The sequence below is a fragment of the Xiphophorus maculatus genome, chromosome 16 (assembly GCF_002775205.1).
Source record: "Xiphophorus maculatus strain JP 163 A chromosome 16, X_maculatus-5.0-male, whole genome shotgun sequence".
NCBI classification, from domain to species: Eukaryota; Metazoa; Chordata; class Actinopteri; order Cyprinodontiformes; family Poeciliidae; genus Xiphophorus; species Xiphophorus maculatus.
The window spans coordinates 18,708,155-18,732,831 of record NC_036458.1 but is presented as its reverse complement, the minus strand read 5'-3'; the positions used below and the strand labels follow the sequence as shown (position 1 = coordinate 18,732,831).

At 44.4% G+C, this 24,677-nt stretch overlaps 3 protein-coding genes across 3 annotated transcripts; 2 read left to right on the top strand and 1 right to left on the bottom strand.

The window, feature by feature from the left end:
• Positions 1-35: 35 nt before the first annotated feature.
• LOC102225207 (cathepsin D-like) lies at positions 36-15,664 on the bottom strand. Its single transcript, XM_023348838.1, has 10 exons — positions 15,610-15,664; positions 5,016-5,083; positions 4,591-4,744; positions 3,236-3,359; positions 2,901-3,019; positions 2,613-2,812; positions 2,328-2,450; positions 2,040-2,184; positions 1,867-1,965; positions 36-569 (listed from the first exon to the last, which is right to left on the bottom strand). The coding sequence occupies exons 2-10, from the start codon at positions 5,081-5,083 to the stop codon at positions 408-410; spliced, it is 1,194 nt and encodes a 397-aa protein (XP_023204606.1). The 5' UTR covers positions 15,610-15,664; the 3' UTR covers positions 36-407.
• Positions 15,665-18,607: 2,943 nt separating this feature from the next.
• LOC106700038 (S-antigen protein-like) lies at positions 18,608-19,509 on the top strand. The gene is made up of 2 exons (XM_014473589.1): positions 18,608-18,630; positions 18,741-19,509. The coding sequence occupies exons 1-2, from the start codon at positions 18,608-18,610 to the stop codon at positions 19,507-19,509; spliced, it is 792 nt and encodes a 263-aa protein (XP_014329075.1).
• Positions 19,510-21,281: 1,772 nt separating this feature from the next.
• LOC102223838 (cyclic AMP-dependent transcription factor ATF-4) lies at positions 21,282-24,450 on the top strand. The gene is made up of 3 exons (XM_005811730.2): positions 21,282-21,451; positions 22,661-23,116; positions 23,187-24,450. Exons 2-3 carry the CDS (start codon positions 22,765-22,767, stop codon positions 24,137-24,139), a joined length of 1,305 nt encoding a protein of 434 aa, XP_005811787.1. The 5' UTR covers positions 21,282-21,451; positions 22,661-22,764; the 3' UTR covers positions 24,140-24,450.
• Positions 24,451-24,677: the final 227 nt, after the last annotated feature.

Here is a 24,677-nt window from a genome sequence, read left to right as displayed (position 1 = left end):
TCTCTGCGTTTTTGTAAGGACATGATTTGAAGTAATACAAAGCATTCAATATTTTTATTCAGCTTTGAAAAGCTCACATTGGATAGAATTTTAATTCAACTACAATACAAAAAACAAAAAGACAAAATTGGTTTTAAGCAAAGGAAATGAAATCCGCAGTTTGAAAATATACCAGAACAACGTAAAGTTAAATTTGAATGTTAGAACGCAGCTTCACATGAGTGCAACAAATAAGTATCCAAACAGAGGCATCGATGCACGTCAACATGCTGGATTTTCTAGCTTTTAAAAGTGAATCTTTGGAAAATGGTGAACTGTAGCATTTCTTGCTGTGCTTTTTAATTTGATCAGCTGATTATTTTTCTTGAAAGTCTAATTAGAAGTTGAAAGGAAATTTTACCAGTCGTCTACTTGGCGGGTGCAAACCCGACTCGGTCCTCATTCCTGTCAAACACGGTGTAGTACTTCCCAATGAATACGTCTCCCAGGATCCAAAGCGGCCCGGCCGGCGGCGGGATGTCCATGCCCATGAACCCGGACAGACAGATGGACACTCCCATCTGAGACTCCTGCAACAAAGGGGAAGGAGAAAAAAAGACAAGATTATCGTACACTACTGCCCATGAAGTTGGAATAATTCAACTGTATCTGATTCACACACAGTTTATATGAACTTTTTCACAGATTGTGTTCACTTTTTGAGATGAGCAACCATTTTAGATACCTTTGAATTAATAGTAAACAATGCTCTTTGAATAAAATTCTTTTTTTATGCGAGTTTGTTCTCTCTTAAAATGTTTTTTTGTTTGCTTTTATTTAATTGTACGTCAGTAGACCCTGAATACAAACCAATTCCAGCCAGTGATTTTTAAAAAATACTTTTTTAGAACTGATTTTCTTCTGAGAAAACAGTTTGAATGAGTAATAGATTGTTCAGGCTTTGAGTGCAACGTGCAATAAACATGCCGAGTAAAGCTCCTCCTTCACTTTACTGTACATTATTTCTAATAATCAGTCCACTTTAAATTGAAGTGTAATTATTGTGATTCTCTGAATTTTTAAATACATTAATCTAACTCCTTTCTACACTGTATGCAATTACAGCTCACTGAATAAGGTAATCTACCCTTAAAGGTTGGAATTGTTATTATACTTGTTTATTTCGCAATAGACAAGCAGTGGATAAGGGTTTTTGTCGATCTGATGCCCCTTTGAAACGTGATTTTTGAAAAGTACTCAAAAATACATTTTGTATTTTGGTATCCGCTCCTTTAGTGTAATAATCAGTAAAGTTTGAGTGGTTCATTTATTGTTTCTCCTGACGTGGAATGTTTGAAAACACTACTTTTTGGGTTTTCACAAACAAAATAAAGGCGTCAAAAATCTGTGCTCTAAAGAATCTTATTCGATGTAAAATTATTCAGTTCAGGTTCAATCAGGCAAAGAGAAAGTTGACCAAATTGGCCTCTAATTTAGTGCAGTTTCAGCATTTTTAGCAGCTAATAGCCAACCGTAGCACTCACACAGTGCTTACAGAACATTCATAGCCTTATGCAACTTTTTTTTCTACACAAACCTGCCAGATAAACACCTTGAGGCTCCTCCAGCATTTTTCCCCACCAAGTTGTTACAAACTAGAAGACAGAAACTACTTCTGTTTTCTGACTTCAAGAAGTCTCAAATGCAGCATGTGTCACTTTCAAATTCAAGATTTTGCAAAACTGGCTAACTTATGTCATTCCATTAATTCAGTTAGATAGCAGCTAGAAAGAGATTTGAAAGTCAGACTGATGTACTTATTTGCAAGATCACTGCTAGGAAAAACGACGTGAACAAGTGAATAAAATACCTCCCCTAAATAAATACCTTCATGACATAATCCTCCCCAGTTAAGTTGAACACCTTCCCTCCGATGTTGAATGAAACGACAGGAAGCGTTGGGATCTTCTTGCAGTCAATCATGTACTAGAGAGGAAAAACGAGCACGCTGAAGTCGACGCAACAAAAGACGCAAGACTTTTAAGATGTGCGACTTTTACCTCTCCCATCAGCAGAGGCAGAGCGCCGATAGCTTTGTTCAGCGCTCTGACTTCTGCAGCTGGACCCACGATTAGAGACGTTCCCGTGTCAACAATTGCCTGGCAACTGTCTTTGCAGAGCGTCAGCTGGTTGCCCACGTCAACTCTGAAAGGTCAGAAGAACCACAGATTAAAAGCTATTCGTGTGAATTACTGTAAAAAAACACCAATAAATGTCACTTTTGTACAGTCAAACGTGTTGACACTTCCTCTAATTTATTCCAGTTCCTCAAAGCAGCAAAGCCTCACCTGTTCATGTCGATCTGCCAGTAGGCCTTTCTCGTCACGTTGACGTAGTGTAGGTCTCCGGTGTAGTACTGCGGGTCGGTCCCACCCAGCATCAGCTCTCCTCCCACTGCTGCTTTCGGGTCCCTGAGAGTTAAAATCCGTTTCAACAGAAGCATTTTCTCAACGCAAACGGTTTTTCAACAGATTACGTAACACAAACCAAAACCTTGCAGTGGTTTCTTCCTCGTCGCAGTGAAAGTAAATCCCAAAAACATCCTTTGTAAAACGTATTTGTCTTAAACCCACCTGCTGATGTAGACGGAGAAAATGTTCTGTGGCAGCAGCTTGGCCGCCATGGCTGTGTCGAACACCGGGGTGACTTTAGCCACCGATATGGAGGGATACGCCATGCCCAAGACGCCATCGAAGCGGGCAACGGCAAAGGTGATGCCAGGCTGCTTCACCGCTTCTCCAAACTGCTGACCGGGCACGGATAAACCCGCAACCTGCAAGCGACGGGATTAAATCCAAAATGACACAGAGTGATCACTGAATGTAGCTTTAAAGGTCGAGTGATTTGTTTTCTAAACTCACCGAGACGGTGTCCTCACTGATGAAGCCAGACAAGCTGCCTCTGCCGTACCGGATGGCAAACTCTGTTCCGTTCTTCACGTACGTGCTCGACTTTTGGGAGTTGTAACGACGATGAACCCCTGGGTGGAAAAGTAAAGAAAAAAAAAAAACTCTAAAAAGATGGCTTGTTATAATGCAAGTTACCAAAAGCCATTGCTACCACTAAAACCAGAAACTGGTTGTGTTGCAAAAGGCTTCGGTTTCAAATGGAGTAATAAATCCTCAAACTGCTTTGAATTTGAACTCTCTCTATGAAGTGACTGAATTAAAAGGTCGTAGTTGGAAGGCGAACTCACAGCAGGCCAGATCGAAGAAAGCGCAGTGGATAGACGGGACCCAGAGGTTGGAGGAGCCGGTGTCAAACAGGACGGAGAAGTTCTGCGGAGGGGTGCCGATGCTGATGACGCCATAGTACTGGGCCTAAAAAATAAATAAGTAAATAAAATAAAGAGGCTTTTTCACATTTTGTCATATTACAGATCGCAAAATTCATTTTGTTCCAACTTGAATCACAGGATTCATTTCAGAGTCTTGTAAAAATGTAAAATCTGCGTGAATTTTTATTCGGTTCCATCTTTACTCTGATAGCCACAAAACAGAGTCATTTCATTATCTGAGCTTTTAACTTCCGTTTCTGTTTTAGATCTTTTGTGTTTTGCCTTACTTTGAATATTCGAATCAAACCTGCGCATGCAGACTAGCTAGCATGGCTAAATCAGGCAGAGACGTGCTTATGAACAATGCACTGTGCATTTTAAATAAATAAATCCAATACAATCTTTAGAAATCACAAAGGTAAATAAGCAGTAATTTCTTTATGAATCCAGCCGTTCTTTGAAGGCCTAAGAGCAGATATTTCTCCTTTCCTGATCTAAATGAATGCTTCACTGCCAGACTACTGCAGAAGCTGATCATATGTTGAGAATTTGAAGCAGCTGTATTGGATCCAGAGGCAGTTTTTGATACGGGCAGTTACCCAGGGCGCCATTAGAAATGGGGAGGGGATCTGGGGATCTGGGTGAGTTTGCAGTCAGTGCAAGACATTCTGTGACATCCTGACTTCCTTTTACCTGTAGTGCCAGGGGGCATAATTAAGCAAGAACCGCCACTGGCTGGGAAACGGCTAAAACATGCAGAAGCTGGCTCTTGAGAAATCACGTTGGGACACTCCTGTTCTGTCACAATAAGGCTCAATAAAAAAACACATTGGAGTTTGTTGTTTTTAACATGACAAAAATTGTGACAAAGATCAGGAGGTATGAATACGGACAGCCTGAAACTCTAAAGCGCATCACTAAAGGAAAGAATATTTGGTCACAATAAACACTTGCATAATTATGCAAGCTTCCTGTTCCATTGCTAATCCTGTTTGGTTTCGTGTAAAGTGAGCTCTAAGAGTAAAGTCGTCCTAAAGTTGATATTAGGAGTTTTACAGTCAAATATTTGCTTAGATAAATGCATTTCTTGCCAAAGAGCGATCCTTTTTTTAACAGAAAATGTGGCAAACGCAGAAGGTATTCATGTAAAACAGTAGCCAAATGATAGCCAGAGTCAATATTAGCGCTGTAAAAAAAAAGAAATGTGATGAAACATGACGTTTAACTTGGCCGCCATTTCAATCTGAACCGAGGCGCTCTGCAGGTGCACATACATCCATGAAGTTGGTCAGCCTCTCCACAGGCAGCCTGGGGGACGGAGAGCTGTCCGGAGATCCGACACTCCTGGCCAGAGCCCGAAGTTCCTCCACAGTCCTGCCATTGTCGCTCATGAGGCGGCGGAGACTTCTGGTTTTATACAGAGGAACTCTGTAACGACATGTTTATTAGATTAAGACGCGGCGACGCATATGAGCATCACGGGGGTGAAAACACGCTTCCGTGTCCATCGCTCCTCCTCGTAAGCAAACTTTAAAACACAGTTTTCAGTTTTTTAAAATAAACTAATTCATTAACACCACTGGCTGTAGAGGAATTGAACGCGCGCGCGTCCAATTCTGCACTACAGCAACTTAAATGACGCACGCGCATTCCTCAACCCAGTAAGTTGTTAGCTAACCAAGTGAGAAACATTATTTACCTTACGACGGCGGCGCATTGAGTAACAAGCAGCGCCAAGACAACACAAAGCATCCTGACTCGTCTCATGTCTGTGCTCCTTACGAGAGAATAAACCCACTTCCCACTTCAGAAACAAACTGGTCCGCGGTCACAGCCCACTTTTTAAACTGACGCACCCAGCTAAAGGGTCCTTCGGAAATGTCCGGACTCTCTCGGGTATTTCCGTTATGCAGCTCTGTCATTGGATGGAAAAATAACCAACAAGAGGCTCTGATTGGCCGAAAAACGTAAGTATTTGAGTAAACATGTCACTAGTTGTTACGTGAATACAACAAGAACTAGAAAGTGCGACAATGCAAGTGTGAATGCTGAATGCTTTTGTTGAAGATGCCAAAAATGTTTGAAATCAACTGCTGAAGACTTGCAGAAATGCAAGAAACAGGCAGACGCACCAGAACAAATTATAATCCTGCAAAGTGGCTAAATGTTATTATTATAACAGAAAAATTGTTGAAGAGGAGTAAAAGCTTTTGAATAATGGGGAAATTCCACCTAAACAGTATTAGAAATTTCTGGAGAACAGTGGCTCCTAACCTAAACCGTAGGGTCACCGCAGTTTATTAGGTAAAATTATACAAAAGGCTAAAAGTAGCTAAAATACTAATGGTTGCATCTAGGCTTCCACTTGCATGAAGAGTTACAGTAATATATTCTATGCAATGTAAAAAAAAAACTCATGTAAAACCTAAAATTTGAAAAAAGAGAGAAATGTTCCCCTATTCCCTCTGATAAAAACGGTGGGTGAATGAAGTCCATACCTTTTATGGTTCCTGATATATCAACATTTATTTGGAGGCATCATTTAGCAGGGTGACTACAAAAAACATGCCACATGCAGCACGAAAAAACCAATGTCAAAAGCTGAAATTATTCCCAGGTGTCCCACAGTAAAAAAGCTGTTAGACTGCCCAAATTCAAAATGGCCGCTGCCTTGTTTCCTCCATGACAGTCCTGAAACTGCCATGGAGTGACAGTTTCATTGATTGATCAATGGGAATCAATCAATGATTGATTGCCATTGATTGCCATGAAAATAGCGAAAAGTATGCAGGAGAAGAAGCGCGGCGAAATTTACGGAGCAACCAGGAAAGTGGAACTTGATATAAAAAACATGTGTAGGGCAGTAAAGTGGAGGGACCAATGGTTCCCTGGCTCCCCCTGTTCCGGCGAAGCTGTGCAGGTCACTTCCAGTTCAGACTTGTGAGAAAAATTTATTTAGTGCCCACAGATTCTCTTTTCTTTTCATAGTGCATGCTCACTGTGTGCTATTATTACTCCTAGCAACAGTTGCCATGCTGATGACATCATTGTCAGCAGCATGACTTCTAAGGATGCCTCTGTGATGTCATAAAGGCCATCATATGACCAACTGATCAGTTAATTCTCTGGTCAGTCAACAGAAAATTCATTTGGACGTTTTGGACCGATGAAGATGGCTGACCAAAGCTCAGAGAGTGACGTTTACGTGAGACCCAAGGTTTCCTTTTGGAGTAAAGTTAAGAAGACTTGCTCAAATAAAGTTCATCCTGGCCACACAACGCCAGATTATCAGAAGAGGAAATTCCTTAGCGAACTTCTGTGGAAAATCATTGAGAAAGTGGCAGATGATGCCACAATGCATCTGGTCAGAGAGACATTTTGCGAACAACATCGCAAAGCTTTGCTTTTAATTTCAAGAAAGACAGGAAAACTAAATGTGGACGTTCTTTCAGAAGTGTCAGAAGAGTTAAGTGAGAGAATTTTTCAGAGCATTACAAGAGATGCATTCCACTTCGCTTCTGAACTTAATTTGATCGCGCTACTCGATTACCCAGAAGGACACAAATTTATGGCGGAAAAATTCAAACACCACCTGGCGAATCCTGTTCCTCCAAAGGAAATGTTTTCATCGACAAAGCGAAAGATCAGAAAGACATTTTTTCCCAGTGAAGACTTGTATTCTGCTGAAAACTGTCTGAGTGAGGATTATACTCAGGCAGGCATGGATCCAGAACGATTTTTGAGGGACGCGAACGAGCTGGGTTTCAAACGGGGAACCGAAGAAGAAAGGAGACATATGGTATATTTAATTCTTTGGCGGATAATTTATAAGACGAGCTACAGGTCTACCTATGGGGCTTATAAAAGGAAGGACACCGAGCCTGTCCACAGAAGGCTTGCCCCTAGACTCTGGGAAGAGGTAAAGGATATAGATTTTGTCATTTTTGATGATATGAAAAAAAAAATCTGCAATGACATCGTTCAACTTCTCAGCGGCAATGACGATGTAGTTAAAGAAATGCTGTTTAAAATGATAAAAAGTGACAACCCTATAGTTATTTACAAACTTGTACAGTGTTTCAGAACCACCCTGGCAACTCCTAGAAAAGTTCATTTTCAGCAAGACTATCTAAGAAAGACTTGGAAATGGATTCAACATGCTGTCTGCTGTGGAGACGATTCGGACGATGTTCAGACACAAGAACCCTTTTACAGAGGACCAGACGTAGAGCCAACCTCAGTGTTGGGACCGGCCTCAGAGTCAGGACCTGCCTCAGTGTCAGGACCTGCCTCAGAGTCAGGACCGGCCTCAGAGTCAGGACCGGACTCCGAGTCTGGACCGGACTCCGAGTCAGGACCAGCCTCAGAGTCAGGACCTGCCTCAGAGGCAGGACCTGCCTCAGAGTCAGGACCTGCCTCAGAGTCAGGACCGGACTCCGAGTCTGGACCGGACTCCGAGTCAGGACCTGCCTCAGTGTCAGGACCGGACTCCGAGTGTGGACCGACCTCAGAGTCAGGACCTGCCTCCGAGTCTGGACCGACCTCTGAGTCAGAACCTGCCTCAGAGTCAGGACCTGCCTCAGTGTCAGGACCGGCCTCCGAGTTTGGACCAACCTCCGAGTTTGGACCGACCCCAGTGTCAGGGCCGACCACTGAGTCAGAACCTGCCTCAGAGTCAGGACCGGCCTCAGTGTCATGACCTGCCTCATAGTCAGGACCGGCCTCCGAGTTTGGACCAACCTCAAAGTTTGGACCGACCCCAGAGTCAGGGCCGACCTCAGAGTCAGGACCGACCACTGAGTCAGTACTGACCTCTGAGTCGGGACCGACCTCAGAGTCAGGACCGACCTCTGAGTCAGTACTGACCTCTGAGTCGGGACCGTCCTCAGAGGCAGGATCTGCCTCCGAGTCTGGACCGACCTCAGAGTCGGGACCTGCCTCCGAGTCTGGACCGACCTCAGAGTCGGGACCGGCCTCTGAGTCGGGACCTGCCTCCGAGCCGGGACCGACTTCCGAGTCAGTACCGACCTCAGAGTCAGGACCGACCTCCAAGTCTGGACCGACCTCAGTGTCAGGACCTGCCTCCGAGTGCGTACCTGCCTCCGAGTCGGGACCTGCCTCAGAGTCAGGACCTGCATCCGAGTCGGGACCTGCCTCTGAGTCGGGACCAGCCTCTGAGTCATGACCTGCCTCTGACTTGTGACCGTCCTCTGAGTCAGGACCTGTATCTGAGTCCCTCTGTGTCAGGAACACATCTGACAAGGATCCGACAGAGACACAGCGTACACTAAATACACAAGAGTTTATCAGGGAACAAGACACTCCTGGGAACAATCAAATGGAGGACAGGACAGCACAGCGACTCAAAGACACAGAAACTCAAAATAAGCACACAACTCAAGAACTCAAATCACGACAGTACCCCCCCTCAAGGGCGGCTACAAGATGCCCAAAACAAATCTGAAACAAAAAACACAACAAGGGTGGGCGGAGGGGCGCTGGACGAGGGAGGGTGGGGGGAGGGGGCAGAATCCAAAAATCAACACAAAATGACCCACCAGGGTGGGCGGAGGCAAGAGTCCAAACACAAAAACAGAAAGCAAACCAACAGTGGGCGGGGTCTTGGGAGGAGAAACCACAGGCGAGGATTCGGGAGGAGCTCTAGGGGAAGACTTAGAGGGATCACTGGGACTTCTAGGGGATGACGAGGGAACACGGGGACCGCAAGGGGGAAAAAACCCGGGAGAAACACTAAGAACACTAGAAGGAGACGAGTCAACACTTCGGGGAAACAAAGGATCACTAGAGGGTGACGAAGAAACACTGGGAGCACTAGGGGACTCATAGGAAGCACTAGGGGATGACAAAGTAACACAGGGACCACTAGGGGATAAGGGAACACTCGGAGGGGGCACTAGGAAGCTCGGAAGGAGCAGAGAGCACACTAACTGTGGCGGTAGGCCAAGCCACCAACCTTGAAGCCTGTCGGCTAGGTGCCAGCCTGTCCACCTGGAACCCCAAGACCACGGGGACTGTGGCTGGAGCAGAGGTAGACGGAGCTAGGGTGAGCTCCAGGTGCGGGGGTTGCAGCGACTGCGAGAGGTGTGGCTGGTCCTGGAGACGACGGAGCTGGGGACGGATGTGGCGCCGGCCCCGGAGGCGCAGAAGGCCCGGACGTTGGCGTGGATCCAACGAATTGTTTCCTCTGATCTATCTATCTATATAGATACATATATCTACAGTTGTGTAGATATCTGTAAATATATATATATATAAATATATATATATATATAGATCTATCTATCTATCTAGATATGTGGTGAACAATTTACATAAATTGTAAATTGTTCTTAAAAAGCCATACATATATACTATATATATATATATATATATATATATATATATATATATATATATATATATATATATATATATATATATATATATATATATATATATATATATATATATAATAAACAAATATATATATATACTGCTCAAAAAAATAAAGGGAACACTTTAAGTGTTAAACACCTGTTTAAGTGTTCCCTTTATTTTTTTGAGCAGTGTATATACAGTACAGACCAAAAGTTTGGACACACTTTCTCATTGAATTCAATGAGAAAGTGTGTCCAAACCTTTGGTTTGTACTGTATATAAATCTATATAAATCTATTAATTTATCTATCTAGATAAATAGATACATAGAAAGACCTATGTATCTATCTTCTATCTATCTAGATATATGGTGAACAATTTACAGAAATAGTAAATTGTTCTTAAAAAGCCATACATATATATATATACTGTATATATATATACTGTATATACTGTATATGTACAGTATATATACAGTACAGACCAAAAGTTTGTACACACCTTTCTAATTCAATGGGTTTTCTTTATTTTCATGACTATTTATAAGGCAATAAATCCCACTTATTAACCTGACAGGGCACCTATGAAGTGAAAACCATTTCAGGTGACGACCTCTTGAAGCTCATCAAGAAAATGCAGAGTGTGTGCAAAGCAGTAATCACAGCAAAAGGTTGCTACTTTGAAGAAACTAGAGTATAAGGGGTATTTTCAGTTATTTTACACTTTTTTTGTTTAGTGCATATTTCCACATGTGTTATTCATAGTTTTGATGCCTTCAGAGTGAATCTACAATGTCAATAGTCATGAAAATAAAGGAAACTCATTGAATTAAAAGGTGTGTCCAAACTTTTGGTCTGTACTGTGTGTATATATATATACTGTATATATATATATATATATATAAATCTATCTATCTATAGGTATCAGAGAGGGCTGTAACTTCTGCTTTTGAAGGATAGGGTGGTTGCACCAGTAGCTGTGGGTAATACTGGTTACCTGAGAGCCAGAGTCAATGAGCACTTCATTCCACTGATTTCCACCTCACCTTTGTTTCTAGGGCCCACCAGTGGAGTGCTCTCCCCTCCATCAGTTATCTTTATGTCTTGTGGCTGGGGGTCTGGCTGCTCGCCCATGGTTGCCCCGGTGACCACGAGCTCTACTCGTTTAAAGCCTGAGCAGGGTGGGGATTGTTCCCATTCACCTTACTGGGATCTGGTAACACTGCCCTGCAGACTCTGGCTATGTGCCCTTGTTTACCACATCTGTGGCATGTCACAGTTGAGATTTGGGCTCAGATTGGAGGCCCTATGGGTGCCTGGACTTGTGGTGGTGGAGCAGGCAATGGAGCAGTAACTCTTGCTTCAAGGTAGGTCAATTTAGTCATTTGCTCTGCTTGGCAAATAGCTAACTTTTTAACCAGTTCTGTAAGCTCTGACAACTCTGACACATGGGGGGGGTCTCTTCCACATTCACAGTTGGGCTGCTGCCAGATGCAGTCTGGATCTGGGTGTGAGCTCGCTTTGATTTGTGGAATGACTGGAACTGTTTAGTTTCTTTGGTCATGTCTCTGAGCTCAGCCTGCAGCTCTTGGAAGCTTAAGAACCTGGGCTTAAGTGGAGCGATCCTCATGTATACCTCCTCATCATTAAGACCCCTTAAAAACTGCCAGGTGAGTTTGCAGTCCCGGTCTGGAAATGGCTCTCCTCCTCTTTGACTGTCCTCTACCGCTCTCAGATTAGCTTCCAGCGATATGGCATATGAGCAGGCAGACTCCCCTGGTCTTTGGCTCCGCTCGTAGAAGTCAGCCAGTGGATCTAGGGGGCTCTGTGTGTCCCCATACTCAGCCCTCAGTTCTTCAAAAGCCATCTCAGGGGTTTGGTTATGGAGAGGTAGGTTGAGGACTAATTTCCTGGCCTCGCCACTCAGATGATGCACCACAGTGGAAAACCGCAGGTGTGGCGGGAGCTCAATCGCTTCCAGGAGATATTGCATGTCCCGAATCCAATCCTCCACCAGCATCCTACTATCAGCATTACCGGTGAATATAGGAACACTTCTCACCTGGTGGGTGTGCAGGAATCCGCCGTACGCAGCCCGGCCGTGTCCGTAGAACGGATCTGTATGGTTGTGAGCTGCGTGATTATAATTTGAGGGTTGGGCCTGTTTGAATGAACATCCTATGGACCACTGACCGATGAATATAGTGGAGCTTGGGGCACAGTGGGAGAGCCAGCATAACCGGCGGGGTGCTGGCTCTCTGGCTGATAAAGGTCTGCTGGGTGTGGATAGATGGTTGCAGCAGCAGGCTGCTTCATAATCCGGCTTCTTGTCATAGCCTGAGGTGGTAGGGAAGCTGCAGTCATATGCATGGCAGTCCAAGGTGTAGAAGTATACTGGGGGTGTGCTGTGGTGGCGCAGGGGGTTAGCACACCCCACGTTTGGAGGCCTTAGTCCTCGACGCGGACGTCGCGGGTTCGACTCCCGGTCCCGACGACCTTTGCCGCATGACTTCCCCCCTCTCCTCACCCTCCTTCCTGTCTGCCTACTGTCGAAAAAAAAACGAGCCACTAGCGCCGCAAAAAAACTCTTCGGAGAAAAAAAAAAGAAGTATACTGATCCACATAGGGTGACAGAACTGGGGCTGTAGGGGTGTGCTGTGTGTTTACTCCTCCATCATAGGCCTGGGGAACTGGGGTTGCTGTAGCAACTGTAGCTGCTGGCCATGAAGTCCTGTGGGTTGGTTGGTTGGTTCTGACCTCACTGCTGGTGGTTGGTTGCTGGCATCAGCTGTTGCTCTTCCAGGTCGGTAGGTGTGTGGCACCCCTGGGGAGTCGAATCTGTGCCTCAGTACTGGTTCAGGGTAAGTAGGTGGCTGGATGTTACTGCAGAGGGCATCTGCCTCATTGGGGTAACTGCATAGTCATTCATTATTTTCAAGGATCTCTTTTTTTTAATTTTATGTAGACTGCCAAAATGTATGTTTGTATGTGTACGTCCCCTTTTTAAGTGTTTAATTGTGAATAAATAAATAAATACATAAATAATTGTGTGGCACAGTTATTTTGAATCACTCCCAAAATTCCAGTTAAACTTATATAAATTATCAGAATAGAATCACAATATAATAAATATTTCAAACAAAATGTAATTATTTACTCTTTTTTTTCTTCTTGCTATGAATCAAAGATAAATAAATAATTAAATTATCTTAACGCACTCCCAAAATTCTAATTAGACAAAAAACAGGATATCATCACAATAGAATAAATATTTCAAACAAAATGTAGTTCACAAAAAAAAAATATTTTTTTTGACTACCTTAAACAGTGCAATAAAAGTGACACAAAAATAATATGTTGCAGCTTTAGCTTCACACTCTAACTCAGATTGTCATACACTCAACAAACTACCGTTGGGTAACCGGGCTCCTGGCGTTGTTGCCTGGGTGATCTTGAAGCACCACGATCCGGGTCATGGCACCAAAGATGTAACCCTGTCCGTGTGAGACGACACCTCGCTGTTCCTTAGACTCTGCATTGTGTTTTCTTTAATGGTGGTTGTCGGAAGGAAACTTGAGGCATAAATCGGACACACACGGCGGTTGAGATCGTGGTTCAGACCGTTTATTCGGACCAACCGACAGCGCAGCGGCTTCGCCTTCAGAGTTCACAGCAAATACTGCGTGTCAATATAAGTCTCATTAACGCAGTTACTATTATTGTTTTTTTTTTTTTTTTTGTTTAACAGATACAGCATATATTTAAAAAAAAAGAAGAAAAAGACAAAACGATAAAAAACTAACTACTTGGACATTAAAAGTAACATGTGGCTACAGTGAGGAGCTGGCGGTCAGCATTGCTTACGGTCAGAATTCACAGCAGATACTGACCGTTGTTCTGCCAGCGCACCGTAACTGACGCCAAGTACGGTGTTCCTCAACGGACACACTTTACCAACTTCCATAACTCAAAGAACAAATCTAACATTTTGGTGGCATCCGCTGACATATTTAAGCCACTGCCCTACATTAGCATGCATTATATTTTTCTCTCAGGTTAGGGAGATTAGCATTAGCCTTTTGCCTTAAATAAGCTATTGGCCATTTTCTTACTTGTTAGCCATGTTTAATATACTGAGTGGAGTAAGTCAATTACAGACAACATTCTAATGATATCCCACATGCTATTGACAGCATTTAGAGAAAGATATGTTCAGCCTACTTTGATCAGAAAAACTAACTGCTTCAAACAGTTACAATTCTGTCTCTCCCTTTCTCTCTCACTCACATGACAGTTGAGCTGCTCTTTAGAACTACAATGACTGAAGGTTAGAACTACAACATGGCGGACACTCAGTGCCTACAAAAGAGGTCTGAGCTGAATGTCAGAACTACAAACATGGAGGAACTGTCAGTTACTACAGAGGAGGACTGAACTGGCCTTTAGAACTGCTTGTGTTTTGGGCTTTTTATAACTGTTTTAATGCAATCACTGTTACACATGGGATTAGTTTGGCCCTTTGAAATGAAGCTTACAAAAAATTTCAAAATAAAAGGCTTGACATTTTTTCCATAAAGTAATTGCTGCTGTTTTTGGCTTTATGCGACTGGTTTAAATAAACCACTGTTACACTTTGGATTAGTGTGGCCATTTAACATAAAACTTACTGAAGATTTCCAAATAAAAGCCTCAATATCCTCCTCAGGATAGTGCACTATAATATTAGCCAGCATATTTTTTTCTCTCAGGTTAGGGAACTGCCTTGGCAATTTCAAAATAAAAGCCTTGACAATTTTTACATCATGTAATTGCTCTTTTGCGCATTATACAACTGATTTAACAAACCACTGTCACACATGGGATTAGTTGGGTCCTTTGAAAAAAAGCTTACTGAAAATTTCAAAATAAAAGCCTCAATATCCCTCTCAAGTTAGTGCACCACCACAGGCGGTGCAATAATATTAGTCTGCATTATCTCTTTCTCTCAGCATTAGCCTTTTAGCTTAAATGAAATATTAGCTATTTTTTCTGACTTACTAGCCATGTTTAGTATGCTGAATGGAGTAAATGAAGTATAGACAACATGCTAGTGATGTCCCACATGCTACTGACAGCATTCATGCTAACATTAGCATTTTTGCTCATTTTAGCTTATACACTTACTTTATCATACTGAATGATGCAAGTCCATGTTAGTAAACATTCTTGTCATTCTCCTCATGCTATTGATTACATTGCAGCTTTCTTTAGCATTGATGTTAATTTTTAGCATCAGAATGCTGGGTCCAAACCGACGGGCAGACTTTGGCAGGCCCCGGTTAAATTTCTTCAGGGATTTTCTAGTTTTATACTGCTATAGTTCCTGTCATTTCTTTCCGCATTGCGGAGCCTTCTACTAGCGTATGCTATAACTCTTTTCTGCTTGCCTTGCTGTTGATAAAGGACTGCTCCTAATCCAGCATTGCTGGCATCTGTTTCAACAATAAAAGGCAGGGAAAAGTCAGCATAACCCAACAGAGGAATACTGGTCAGCTTCTCTTTTAGTAGGTCAAATGCTTTTTGGCACTCATGGGACCACAACACTCCAAATGATCTCTTTGAACCGGAAGAACTAGTATTTTTGAGACATGCATTTACCACATCATGGAGAGGGCCCGCTATTTGTGAAAACCCGTCTATGAACCTTCTGTAGTAACTGCAGAATCCCAAGAATGACCTCAACTCTTTTAGTGTGTTGGGGATTTTCCACTGTTGCACTGCTGCTGTTTTCTGAGGGTCAGTCCCAATGCCCTCAGCAGATATCTCATGACCAAGGAAACGCACTTTTGACTGAAGGAAATGATCGCTGGTTTTCAGTTGTAATAACTGAAGCTGTGCATTGACTCTAGATCGTTCCTAGGTCCTGATTCGTCTCATGTCTGTGCTCCTTACGAGAGAATAAACCCACTTCCCACTTCAGAAACAAACGGGTCCGCGGTCACAGCCCACTTTTTAAACTGACGCACCAAGCTAAAGGGTCCTTCGGAAATGTCCGGACTCTCTCGGGTATTTCCGTTATGCAGCTCTGTCATTGGATGGAAAAATAACCAACAAGAGGCTCTGATTGGCCGAAGAACGTAAGTATTTGAGTAAACATGTCACTAGTTGTTACGTGAATACAACAAGAACTAGAAAGTGTGCATTTCCTGCGACAATGCAAGTGTGAATGCTGAATGCTTTTGTTGAAGATGCCAAAATGTTTGAAATCAACTGCTGAAGACTTGCAGAAATGCAAGAAATAGGCAGACGTACCAGAACAAATTATAATCCTGCAAAGTGCCTAAATGTTATTATTATAACAGAAAAACTGTTGAAGAGGAGTAAAAGCTTTTGAATAATGGGGAAATTCCACCTGGCTCCCCCTGTTCCGGCGAAGCTGTGCAGGTCACTTCCAGTTCAGACTTGTGAGAAAAATGTATTTAGTGCCCACAGATTCTCTTTTCTTTTCATAGTGCATGCTCACTGTGTGCTATTATTACTCCTAGCAACAGTTGCCATGCTGATGACATCATTGTCAGCAGCATGACTTCTAAGGATGCCTCTGTGATGTCATAAAGGCCATCATATGACCAACTGATCAGTTAATTCTCTGGTCAGTCAACAGAAAATTCATTTGGACGTTTTGGACCGATGAAGATGGCTGACCAAAGCTCAGAGAGTGACGTTTACGTGAGACCCAAGGTTTCCTTTTGGAGTAAAGTTAAGAAGACTTGCTCAAATAAAGTTCATCCTGGCCACACAACGCCAGATTATCAGAAGAGGAAATTCCTTAGCGAACTTCTGTGGAAAATCATTGAGAAAGTGGCAGATGATGCCACAATGCATCTGGTCAGAGAGACATTTTGCGAACAACATCGCAAAGCTTTGCTTTTAATTTCAAGAAAGACAGGAAAACTAAATGTGGACGTACTTTCAGAAGTGTCAGAGGAGTTAAGTGAGAGAATTTTCCAGAGCATTACAAGAGATGCATTCCACTTCGCTTCTGAACTTAATTTGATCGCGCTACTCGATTACCCAGAAGGACACGAATTTATGGCGGAAAAATTTAAACGCCACCTGGAGAATCCTGTTCCTCCAAAGGAAATGTTTTCATCGACAAAGCGAAAGATCAGAAAGACATTTTTTCCCAGTGAAGACTTGTATTCTGCTGAAAACTGTCTGAGTGAGGATTACACTCAGACAGGCATAGATCCAGAACGATTTTTGAGGGACGCGAACGAGCTGGGTTTCAAACGGGGAACCGAAGAAGAAAGGAGACATATGGTATATTTAATTCTTTGGCGGATAATTTATAAGACGAGCTACAGGTCTACCTATGGGGCTTACAAAAGGAAGGACACCGAGCCTGTCCACAGAAGGCTTGCCCCTAGACTCTGGGAAGAGGTAAAGGATATAGATTTTGTCATTTTTGATGATATGGAAAAAAAAATCTGCAATGACATCGTTCAACTTCTCAGCGGCAATGACGATGTAGTTAAAGAAATGCTGTTTAAAATGATAAAAAGTGACAACCCAATAGTTATTTACAAACTTGTACAGTGTTTCAGAACCATCCTGGCAACTCCTAGAAAAGTTCATTTTCAGCAAGACTATCTAAGAAAGACTTGGAAATGGATTCAACATGCTGTCTGCTGTGGAGACGATTCGGACGTTGTTCAGACACAAGAACCCTTTTACAGAGGACCAGACGTAGAGCCAACCTCAGAGTCAGGACCTGCCTCAGTGTCAGGACCGGCCTCAGTGTCAGGACCAGCCTCAGTGTCAGGACCTGCCTCAGAGTCAGGACCGACCACTGAGTCAGTACCTGCCTCAGAGTCAGGACCGGCCTCAGAGTCAGGACAGGCCTCTGAGTGTGGACCGACCTCAGAGTCAGGACCTGCCTCCGAGTCTGGACCGACCTCTGAGTCGGGACCGACCTCAGAGTCAGGACCTGCCTCAGAGTCAGGACAGGCCTCAGAGTCAGGACAGGCCTCCAAGTGTGGACCGACCTCAGAGTCAGGACCTGCCTCCGAGTCTGGACCGACCTCAGAGTCAGGACCTCCCTCTGAGTCAGGACCTGCCTCCGAGTTTGGACCGACCTCAGAGTCAGGACCTGCCTCAGAGTCACTACCGACCCCAGAGTCAGGGCCGACCTCAGAGTCAGGACCGACCACTGAGTCAGAATTGACCTCTGAGTCGGGACCGACCTCAGAGTCAGGACCGACCACTGAGTCAGTACTGACCTCTGAGTCGGGACCGTCCTCAGAGGCAGGACCGGCCTCCGAGTCTGGACTGACCTCAGAGTCAGGACCTGGCTCAGAGTCAGGACCTGCCTCCAAATGCGGACCTGCCTCCGAGTCAGGACCTGCCTCAGAGTCGGGACCGGCCTCAGAGTCGGGACCTGCCTCCGAGTCAGGACCTGCCTCAGAGTCGGGACCGGCCTCAGAGTCGGGACCTTCCTCCGAGTTGGGACCGGCTTCTGAGTCAGGACTTGCATCCGAGTCAGGACCTGCCCCTGAGTCGGGACCTGCCTCTGAGTTGGGACCAGCCTCTGAGTCATGACCGTCCTCTGAGTCGGGACCTGTATCTGAGTCTCTCTGTGTCAGGAACACATCTGACAAGGATCCGACAGAGACACAGGGTACACTAAATACAGAAGAGTTTATCAGGGAACGAGACACTCCTGGGAACAATCAAATGGAGGACAGGACAGCACAGCGACTCAAAGACACAGAAACTCAAAATAAGCACACAACTCAAGAACTCAAATCACGACAGTACCCCCCCTCAAGGGCGGCAACAAGATGCCCAAAACAAATCTGAAACAAAAAACACAACAAGGGTGGGCGGAGGGGCGCTGGACAAGGGGGGGGCAGAATCCAAAAATCAACACAAAATGACCCACCAGGGTGGCCGGAGGCAAGAGTCCAAACACAAAAACAGAAAGTGTGGGCAGAGACGCAGGACGCGGACCGTCGTAGGAGGTCCAGCAGCCGTCTGCTGCACTGAGGCCGGTCGCTCGGAGGCAGTGGAGAGGAGTCCGTGGTGCCACTCGGACGCAGCGGAGAGGAGTTTCTGGTGCCGCCCGGAAGCAGCGGCGAGGAGTCTCTTGTGTCGCCCGGAGGCAGCGGAGAGGAGTCTCCGGTGCCAGACAGCGGCAGCGGAGAGGAGTCTCTGGTGCCACAAGGAAGCAGCGGAGAGGAGTCTCTGGTGCCACAAGGAAGCAGTGGAGAGGGGTCTCTGGTGCTGCCCGGAGGTGGCGGGAAGGAGTCTCTGGTGCCGCCAGGAGGCAGCAAAGAGGAGTCTCTGGTGCCACAAGGAAGCAGCGGAGAGGAGTCTCTGGTGCTGCCCGGAGGCAGCGGAGAGGAGTCTCTGGTGCTGCAAGGAAGCAATGGAGAGGAGTCTCTGGTGCTGTCTGGAGGCAGCGGAGAAGAGTCTCTGGTGCCGCCCGGAGGCGACGGCGAGGAGTCCCTGGTGCCGGACGGTGGCAGCGGAGAGGAGTCTCTGGTGCTGCCCGGAGGCGGTGGCGAGGAGTCTCTGGTGCCGCCCGGAGGCGATGGCGAGGAGTCCCTGGTGCCGGACGGCGGCAGCGGAGAGGAGTCTCTGGTGCTGCCCGGAGGCGGTGGCGAGGAGTCTCTGGTGCCAGATGGAGGCAGTGGAGAGGAGTCTCTGGTGCTGCCCGGAGGCGGCGGGAAGGAGTCTTTGGTGCCAGACAGCGGCAGCGAAGAGGAGTCTCTGGTGCCGCAAGGAAGCAGCGGAGAGGAGTCTCTGGTGCTGTCCGGAGGCAGCGGAGAGTAGTCTCTGGTGCTGGACGGCGGCAACGGAGAGGAGTCTATGGTGCTGCCCGGAGGCAGCGGAGAAGAATCTCTGGTGCCGCCCGGAGACGACGGCGAGGAGTCCCTGGTGCTGGACGGAGGCAGCAGAGAAGACTCTCTGGTGCCACCCGGAGGCGGGGACTCGGGAGGTGCAACCACAGGCGAGGATTCGGGAGGAGCTCTAGGGGAAGACTGAGAGGGATCACTGGGACTTCTAGGGGATGTCGAGGGAACACCGGGACCGCTAGGGGGAAGAAGCTCGTGAGAAACACTAAGAAGACTAGAAGGAGACGAGTCAACACTTCGGGGAAACAAAGGATCACCAGAGGGCAACGAAAGAACACTGGGAGCACTAGGGGACTCGGAGGAAGCTCTAGGGGACGACGAAGGAACACAGGGACCACTAGGGGACAAGGGAACACTAGGGGGCTACAAAGAGTAACTAGGGAGCGACAAAGGGTCCCTAGGGGCACTAGGAAGCTCACAGAGGGCACTAGAAATATAAATAAATAAAAAAATATATCTATATAAATATAAATCTATATAAATCTATCTATCTAGAGGCTGAAGCAGATAGATAGATAGATAGATAGATAGATAGATAGATAGATAGATAGATAGATAGATAGATAGATAGATAGATAGATAGATAGATAGATAGATAGATAGATAGATAGATAGATAGATAGATAGATAGATAGATAGATAGATAGATAGATAGATAGATAGATAGATAGATAGATAGATAGATATCTAACTATCTAGATATATGGTGAACAATTTACATACATTGTAAATTGTTCTTAAAAAGCCATACACCTATAAATAAATAAATATATAAATATATATATACAAATTTACATCTATCTATAGATCTATCTATCTATCTATCTATCTATCTATCTATCTATCTATCTATCTATCTATCTATCTATCTATCTATCTATCTATCTATCTATCTATCTATCTATCTATCTATCTATCTATCTATCTATCTATCTATCTATCTATCTATCTATCTATCTATCTATCTATCTATCTACACACTTTTACAGAGTACATTTGATATTCCTTTAAATCTTAAAATGAATGCTAAACAGTTTTAAAAAATGTTAATTTATCTACTGAAACCACTAAATACAATTTAACGGTATTGTACTTCTCGATAAATGTTAAAAATACAGTCTGTTAATATTCAATTATTTATGGGGTGTCCTTGAAAGTCTGGGGGCTCTGTAGAGCTGCTTAGTTTACTTGTGCCTTGGGCCGGCTCTGGGTTTTAGTGTTTTAAGATCACAATCCATAAAGTCTTTTCTTAAACAGATCAACCGGGTTCTATTTTTCCTCCTGCAGTGAATAAAAACTTTTTAAGAAGTAACAAATTCCTTCAAATGTAGGTGCTGTAATTTGATAAAGATATTCTCTCAACTCCAGGGCTAGTGCCAGAAACTTGCAAGACTAGTTTTTCAATAATTTCCAGGGTGGCTTTGCTCTGTTTAAAAATAAAAAAAAGAAATTAGTAAACATTGCAGTTATTGTAATCAATAATAAATATCAATCTCGATGTGGGTAAATATATATAAAAAATTTTATTATCATTTTTGAAGTTAACTTCTTTGCTATTATGATATAAACAGCATAATTAGTTCTCAATTTCTTCACCACAGTTTCCAGGTGGCGTAGTGATATGAGAGATGTCTGCGGAAGGATATCTCTACCCGCTCTATGCTTCAGCTCTATATCCCCACCGTTCTACAGCGGGCGCCATTTTCCTTTGAGCAGAACAACACCCAGAGCAACATCGTAGTTAGACATCGCTGTCTTTGCCGAAATGGCAGTGTAAAAGTGTGCCGCGACCCAGCAGCAACAAACAAAACAGTGCATCCATCCAGTGCACTGAGTCACCTCTAACTCAGAAACATGTCGTAAGTATCATTTTTGTTACTTTTTGTCGATGACAGCTGTTCCGGCCGGCCTACTTCCCGACTGATAAGGCTGCCGGTGTTTTTATAAGGGCAGCAAAATCATTACAAGGGAAATGTATGATTATTTGATATGTATTTTTTTATGATTATTCAAACATTTTTTCTTTTTAAGTTAATGTCATAACTTATAAAATTTGTAACATTTATTAAAATAAAAAAAAGCAAAAATAAAAAAGCTCGACAAGCCTTAGTAATGTAGTTAGGTACGTAATAGAAACCCAAAAATATTTATGTCCTTTTCAAATGTCTGTCATGCTCTAGTGCCAACGTGGCAGAAAATAGATCATGTGTGTGTTGTGTCAAAATGGCGGCTTTCTGTGGGTGGAATTAGAACAAAAGTAGCCGCTGTTGTTAAAGGAGGTTTTTTTTTTTTTGTTTTTTTTTTGAGACATTGTTGTTACGCATTGACGTCAGAGTCATGCGGCTTGTATTAAGGAAGAGACTGGTGATGTAAGGAAAGTGCAACTGCAGTCATAGGGGGCAGTGTTTATACAATATGCAGACGTTGTTTTTTGTTCAGGCACAATTTTTAGGAGAAAATAATTTATTTAAAATTTGCTAAACATTTCCATTCAAAGTTATGAATAAAAATGAACTGCCTTTCTTAGGCAGGGTTGACTCCAATAGTGAAATTGTGACATCTTATGTCTTATTACACATATGCATAGAGATGGATTGATATAAAAAATAATCATTGAAAAGCAAGATTTAAGGGTTTTGCATCCACACCTTTAATTGTAAGTGTGATGAAAGTGCTAAAAAAGCTCAAAATATACCTTCATTATAAGTATATATAAATAAAATTTAGGAGTTTGTTATATTTTGAGGTAAATTTAGGTGCATTTTGTCTGATATTTAAATTTGACATATAGTACATCTTTCCCTCAGTTATAATTATTATAAAAATTAACACCCATTTGAAAATGATGGATCAAATTTAGTTAAGTGGGAGTTGTTCTTCTTATACTCAACCGTGGTTTCCTTGGTTTCCATGTGAAGTTGCCTCTTACATCATGGCCGACAAGCACAGGTTCTAAGTAAAAATAGTCAAATGCTACATCTGTTCCTGCAAAATAAACTTTTCTTTTTTTACATGAAACATTTCTTATTCATATAATGTTTCACAAATCTTTGCTTTCCACCTTTCAGGTCCCACGTGGAAACCTTCAGCACTGCTGCTTTTGACAGCATAAAAGAGTTGATCGCCACCCTAACTTCGTCACACGCCCTTTTTGTGACCAACAACCACCACTATGACCATGACGATGACAAGCTCACAGTTTGGCCTGGAAGACATGGAGGCCCTTCTCTGGGGGCCTTCCTCTCCCATGGTTGATGCCATGGACCTCGCGTTTCTTCACCCTGACAAAGACGGACGACAGGAAGGCGGAGGAGACTCGCCGCCGGGGCGTGTGTCGCCCCTCGCCTCCTCGGCCCTTTCTTCTTCATCCTCCCCTCCGCCTTTCTACTCTCCTCCTCCCTCACCGCCAGCTCTTGACCTCGGTGGGGACAAAGCCGGGATGGAGTCCGACCTGCTCCCCCTCTCTTGGTTGGACCACCCTGTTCAGCCGAGATCGAGTCAGATGGTTTCGGGGGACAGCAAAGGTGATTACGGGAAATGTCTTGTGTATATTTGTGCGAGGATTGGTACTTATGGTGTTTTTGTTGTCTCCAGACAATGCGCTCAGCGATCTGGACTGGATGGCTGAGAGGGTGGATCTAAGTGACTTTGACCTGGACTCCCTGATTGGCTCCTGCAGTCCTGTTGAAGATGCCCCCAGCTCTCCAGAAGATCTCCTTGCTTCCCTGGATTGTCCCATGGAGCTCGACTCCTTCCCCCTGCCAACCCTCTCAAGTGCTCCTTCTGCTTCCTTTAACCATGTCCCTTCTGTCTCCGGTTCCGACCCCTCTGTCACTGCAGTAGGCGAGTCTGAATCTCTCACTGGTGGGCAAGAGGTTCCATCCTCTCCGCTCCTGGTTCCAGAGCCTCAAGAGGAGCTTGAAGTCAAGTCAGAACCTGCTTCTCCCGGCCCGTCCCCCTGCGTGGTCGACTCCCCATCCTCTCCGGCCTTCACGCTGGACCTGGGAAGCGAGGTGGACATCTCCGAGAGCGAGGTGAAGCCCGTCGTAGCCTCCGTGGTGCCTCAGGTACCAAAGATCGTACTCTCGCTGTCCCCGACGCGCATTGTCCTCGTTCTGACTCCCAAAAACGGCGTCGGGGTCACACCGGCCGCCGCTCCTCGCTCCCCTCCGGCTTCTCCGCCGCAGAAGTCCCCCAGAAGCAGACCCTACCCTGATCCCAAGCACAGAACCAGCCCACCCTCCCCCAGCACTGATGATTTAACGTCTGGCCTGGCTGCAAGCGGAACTGAAAGGTCAACTTCGAAAGCGCCAAGGGACAAGAAGCAGAAGAAGATGGAGCAGAATAAGACAGCCGCCACGCGCTACAGGCAGAAGAAGAGAGCCGAGCAAGACTCTCTACTGGTGGAGCACGCTCAGCTGGAGAGGAAGAACGTGGAGCTGACGGAGAAGGCCGAATCCATGACCAGGGAGATCGAGTATCTGAAAGAGCTGATGGAGGAAGTTCGCCAGACAAGGCTTAAAAAGGGGCTTAGTGCTGACCCCTAGTGGTCAGACCTATAGATGATTGATGGTCTCAAATGAAAAGGACTCAGCAGGTTTTCTTTAATCCAAGCTATCAGTATAGCATGTCTTGGAATTTAATTCTACATGTATCTAACACCGGTATTCTACTCCTATCATGTATTAATCATTAAAAAAATATAGTATTTCCCACCCAGAATATATAATCTTGTCTGGAGCTACTTGCATGTTCTTTCTCCCAGCTACGGACCTGAATATAGCCTGAATATAAGACATATTTTTAAAGTTTGTGTGTATGTAGACAGAATCTCTTAATAAAAGAGTCTTAAACCAAATGCCATCTCATTATTTGTTGTAATAACTGTAGAGCAGCGAGACGTTCTTTCAAATGGATGAAAAAGAGTGAATAGGTATTAAACCACGGAATACCGAAGTGGAGATAAAGGTCAAAGGTGACAACTTTTGTCCCCAATTTTAGCTTCATATTGAGTTACAATAAACCGTCATGCCACCTTTTGCCACATCACACCTTGATTTTAACATTTTACTGATCACCACTATG

Excerpts from the sequence above, each read along its gene's own strand:
- LOC102225207 (XM_023348838.1), bottom strand. The coding sequence starts at position 5,083 with ATGAGACGAGTCAGGATGCTTTGTGTTGTCTTGGCGCTGCTTGTTACT. Across the intron at positions 4,745-5,015 it reads CAATGCGCCGCCGTCGTAAG|AGTTCCTCTGTATAAAACCA; the intron begins GTAAATAATGTT and ends ATGTCGTTACAG. Across the intron at positions 1,966-2,039 it reads TGCCTCTGCTGATGGGAGAG|TACATGATTGACTGCAAGAA; the intron begins GTAAAAGTCGCA and ends TTTCCTCTCTAG.
- LOC106700038 (XM_014473589.1), top strand. The coding sequence starts at position 18,608 with ATGACCCACCAGGGTGGCCGGAG. Across the intron at positions 18,631-18,740 it reads ACCCACCAGGGTGGCCGGAG|TGGAGAGGAGTCCGTGGTGC; the intron begins GCAAGAGTCCAA and ends GCTCGGAGGCAG.
- LOC102223838 (XM_005811730.2), top strand. The coding sequence starts at position 22,765 with ATGACCATGACGATGACAAGCTCACAGTTTGGCCTGGAAGACATGGAG. Across the intron at positions 23,117-23,186 it reads GGTTTCGGGGGACAGCAAAG|ACAATGCGCTCAGCGATCTG; the intron begins GTGATTACGGGA and ends TGTTGTCTCCAG.